We start from the raw sequence: 4,860 nt of genomic DNA on the forward strand, positions 1-4,860 counted from the left end.
TACCCTTAGGGTTCATGCACACCACCGTATTTTTGAAAATACAGATGACGTCCGTGCACATTACGTATTTTTGCGGAACGGAACAGCTGGCCGTAATGAGGACAATAATAGGACATCTTTTATATTTTTTTTTGCAGAATGGACATTACAGACATACGGAAACGGAATGCACCCGGAATAACTTCCTTCTTTTTTTTTTTTGCTGACTCGTTGAAATGAATGGTTCCGCATACGGTCTGCTAAGACAAATGGAATGGACACGGAAAGAAAATACGTTCGTGTGCATACCTTACTGGTGACATGTTCACTTTAACCAACGCTCCACTAAGGAAGACAAGTGACAGTGTAGGTTGTCACAGCTTACTGCATTCTTGTCAGTTCGCGCTGCGTACTGTATCAGAACATACATACGGTACTATAAAACATTCACAGACAAGAGGCATGCACACAGGGACCCTACAACAATGCACCCCTCCTGACAAGCAGGAAATAGCAGCACACAGCGCAAAAGTGCATCCGCAGCATTACACCTATGTCAGTGGCGGCTGTAGCCCAGCATCCCTGTAACAACAGTAGGTGCCTCCTTGCATCAGTATGTCCACACTATGTACACAGTAGCAGCTGCACTCAGTGGGAGTGGTGGAGGGAGGGAGGGACCCAGCTCCTGCTTGTCATTGCCTATTACTATTCATTTCTCCCAGGGAGCCCTGCCAGCAGCAGCTCCTGTCTCTCCACCACTTCTAACTCCACTCTGCAACCGTTGGCTGCAAAGACTTTTTTTGTTTTGTTTTGTTTTGTTCTTCAGTGCCCCCTCAGCCCACCCCCTCCCTTTCTTTTAAACAGGCAGAGAGGTCATTTCATAGAAACTCATGTATCCAACATTGCACAAACCCTTATTTCTGGAATAAAGTCCTCTGGATCTGGTTTGGAGTTTACTTTGTTCTCTCTTATGATCATGGTTTGACAGAGATCCCTGCTTTAGGCTTTTTTTTTTTTGCATTGTTTTTATTTTTTTGGGTGGTTGTCCTGCTTCTGCTGTGGGATCTCCTGATCCCAATAACCCAACGCGTGGCTCCTTTGTGTATAGCAGCTGCTGTGTGCATCAAGGCATAGACAAGTCCTATGGTTTGGCTGCTTGCTTTTTTTTTTCCCCTTTTTTTTTTTTAAGATAACAGCCCCCCAGAACCTCTCTCCTCTACAAGAAGAGCATCCTGAACTCCTGCTTTAGGCTCCACATCCTTGCACCTTGCCCTACTCCTCTGCAACTTGTATTTTGTCTGCACCTGAGGACTCCAAGAAGAATTTGAATGCTGCCGACACAGTGCTACTACTATTACTAGGACTGCTTGAAACTGCAACTTGACTACTTCAAACATGGATGTAAGGTTTTACCCTGCAGCTGCTGGCAATGCCCTGCCTGGAGAGTCCCCCAATCTGGACTTTTCACAATGTTTAGACTACTACAGTTACAAGGTGATTATTTATTTATTTGTTTGTTTGTTTATTTATTCTTGTTTATTATTATCATGCTCCTATTTGTAAATAGTCCCTGTGTATCCCTCTCAGCTTTGCTCCTCATCCTTCTGCAAGATTGTAAGCTCTTGTATCTAATGTTCCAGGTCCTGCAGGAACAGCAGAGAAATGTCATGTTAGAAAAGCTTTGTAGGATGATGATGATGATGATGATGTGCTGAGGGTCTCCTAGCTAAAAGACAAGCAAATCGATGTGGTTGTCTTAAATACAGCACCTCATGGTATCTCTGATGTGTCACCAAGCTTTTCAATGAATGAGTGCCTACTATTTAGTCACATTAGACATCTAATTACAGAATGATGTGGGTACATTGAGCTGCCCATGTGCTAATTATGTGCAGGGCGTTCGGTCTTTGTACTGGGAACTTTCTTATGTTGAGGTTTTCTCTTCTCCCCCCCTCCTCCTCTTCTACCATCCACCCATGGTGTGTCTACAGGAGATGTATCCTGGCTCAGTCCTTTGTCATAATGTTGCAGTGTTGTGACAACAGTATATTTGATGTGAATGAATAGACACAGAGAGGAATGTTTGACTTGTGCTGTGTGCATATCCTGCCTCTTGTGCCATTGTAAGGGGAATAAATTACTGGTTCATGTTATATCAGGATTATAAACTGCTCCTTGGTTTAATCACTTTTCATAACAAATGACAGCTGGCCGGGACTGGAGAGAATTAGGACTACATGATCTTATTATTCGAGTCTTTTTTTCTTTTTTTTTTTTTTTTTGGGGGGTGCAAATTCTGATTATTGCAATATGGTGGTAAAGTGTGTAGGTGGATTTGGCTACTAGGTCCAATGAGTGATTTTGTATCTATAATGATATGGGTGGATGTACAGTATGTATCCTGCTTATCTGATGGTTTGCACAGATTGTACTGTGCTTTATAGAAGTTTACATGCTGACAAACTTTTCACTATAACTGTGAGCAGACATGCATCTAAACAGGCTCAAATGTTTTTTTGTTTTGTTTTTTCATATGGGTGGGCATCAATGTTTGCAGTGTAGGTTTGGATTTTGATCACGTCAAAATCCACAGCGTATCCCAGGTTTTCATTTTGAATGGTGCGCCACTAAATGGACCTAAACCGCGAACAGACTCCTACCAGGGCTCCCTGTGGCTACATTATTGACATGGTGCGGAAAACCGCATGGGAAAAACCCACATGCACAGTCTTCCATTGAAAACAACAGAGGGCGATTTCGGCACAGATTCTGCGCGGTTTTTAGCACCAAAAGCCTTGCCAAAAAAAATATCTCTGTCTGAACATACCTTTAGACTTTAAAATGTTGGCATATAGCAGGCATGGCCAACCTGCGGCTCTCCAGCTGTTGTAAAACTACAACTCCCACCATGCCCTGCTGTAGGGTGATAGCTGTAGGTAGTATGGGCATGCTGGGAGTTGTAGTTTTGCAACAGCTGGAGAGCCTCAGGTTGGTCATCCCTGGCATATAGCCTATAATATGTCCTACAGAGCTACAGTCCATATCCATGTAGCCTGTTGACAAGTAAAAGTTCTTGAGTCGCGTAACTCTTCACCTTGGGATAGTAGCGAACGGCCCTTCAATGGCAGGCGTAGTCATTTAATGGTTGGAATATTGAAGAAGAAAGATGATGCAGAGATCATTTTGTTCTTTTTGCCACCAAAATGCAACAAAGAAGCATATGGACTAGAGGGAATGGATGATCTACCAGCTAATTCTGTAAAATGACCAATTTACGGGTTTTTGTACCTTTCCTTATGGACTAAAAGTTATTATAGTCCTGTCACTAACTATATTTTGGACATAAATCTATATAAACACTTTGGGGTCATTTAATAAGGTTTTGGTAACTATTTTAGTAAAAAAAAATTGTTGCAAGTCTCTTTTTTTTTTAAATCTGGCGGCGCAACAATATTTAATCGCACGGCCGGTTTCGCGCTGTGTTCGGCAGCTGTGTGGTACAGGGGCAGAGCGAGGTCCGTCAAATTAACTAACTTTTATGCCTGGAAATGGGTCTAAATGTTGGTGAAAAAGTATGACAGCCAGGGCCTAGAGTAGTTTTCTCTCCAGGTGCAAGGACTGCCACAAATGCGCCTAATAGACAAATCTAATGGCAGCGCATGGGGGGGAAACTAAGGCTGGCGTAAAAAGCCGTCTTAGTAAATATGCCCCTTTATCTTTAGGGTCTATTCACACGTCCGCAATTCTGTTCCGCATTTTGCAGAACGGAATTGCGGACCCATTCATTTCTATGGGGCCACACTATGTGCTGCCCGGATCCGGAAATGTGGACCCGCACTTCCAGGTCCGCAATTCCGTTCCCGAAAAAAATTTAACATATCCTATTCTTGTCCGCAATTGCGGACAAGATTAGGCATATTCTATTATAGTGCCGGCGATGTGCGCTCCGCAAAATGCGGAACGCACATTGCCGGTGTCCGTGTTTTGCGGATCCGCAAAACACACACGGATGTGTGGATGGACCCTTATAGTGTTATTCTAAACTTCTATATAGAGTCCCATATATACTAATATTATATGTATGCAGTGTAAGGCCTCTTGCACACAAACATTATTTTTTTCAGTTTATGTTCCGTATACATTCTGTATACGGAACCATTCATTTCAATGGATCCGGAAAAAAAACCTGAATGTACTCTGTATGCCTTCCGTTTCCATATTTCCGTTTTTCCATTCTGTTTAAAGATAGAACATGTCCTATTATTGTCCACATAACGGACAAGGATAGTACTGTTCTATCAGGGGCCAGCTGTTCTGTTCCGCAAAAAATGGAATGCACACGGACGTCATCCGTATTTTTTGCGGATCGAAAAATACAGAAAAAGCCATACTGTCGTGTGCAAGAGGCCTAAGGCTACATGCACACGAACGTTGTTTGTTTACGTGTCCTTTCCGGGTTTTTTTTCCGGATAGGATGCGGACCCATTCATTTCAATGGGTCCGCAAAAAATGCGGACAGCACACCGTGTGCTGTCCACATCAGTATGTCCATTCCATAGCCCCACAAAAAAATAGAACATGTCCTATTCTTGTCCGTTTTAAGCATTGTTACAATGGATCCGCAAAAAAAAAAACGGATGACATACGGACCGCAAAACACATACGGTCGTGTGCATGTAGCCTAAAACAGTAGATCTAGAACTTGAATGGATGGTATCTAAACTCTTTGAAAGTAAAAAAAAAAAAAAAAAAAAAAGACAAACTTCTATTTGTTTGTGTGTGTGTATAAAGTATATATGCAGTGCAAAGATCAATGAATTTGCTGAGGGCAGCATGTGCAGTATATGGAGTATGTGATCCCTGTGTATATGTGCATGCTGT

General features: G+C 42.5%; 1 protein-coding gene across 2 annotated transcripts in view; it reads left to right on the top strand.

The window, feature by feature from the left end:
• Positions 1-1,212: 1,212 nt before the first annotated feature.
• The window catches only part of TOX3 (TOX high mobility group box family member 3), a 123,607-nt gene continuing 119,959 nt past the window's right edge, over positions 1,213-4,860 (top strand). For both annotated transcript variants that reach the window (XM_040410161.1, XM_040410160.1), the window contains exon 1: positions 1,213-1,473. In XM_040410161.1, the coding sequence (XP_040266095.1) occupies positions 1,375-1,473 (99 nt within the window). In that variant the 5' untranslated portion in view covers positions 1,213-1,374. The remainder of the gene's footprint in view (positions 1,474-4,860) is intronic.

This window comes from Bufo bufo, chromosome 10, assembly GCF_905171765.1.
Source record: "Bufo bufo chromosome 10, aBufBuf1.1, whole genome shotgun sequence".
Taxonomy (NCBI): Eukaryota; Metazoa; Chordata; class Amphibia; order Anura; family Bufonidae; genus Bufo; species Bufo bufo.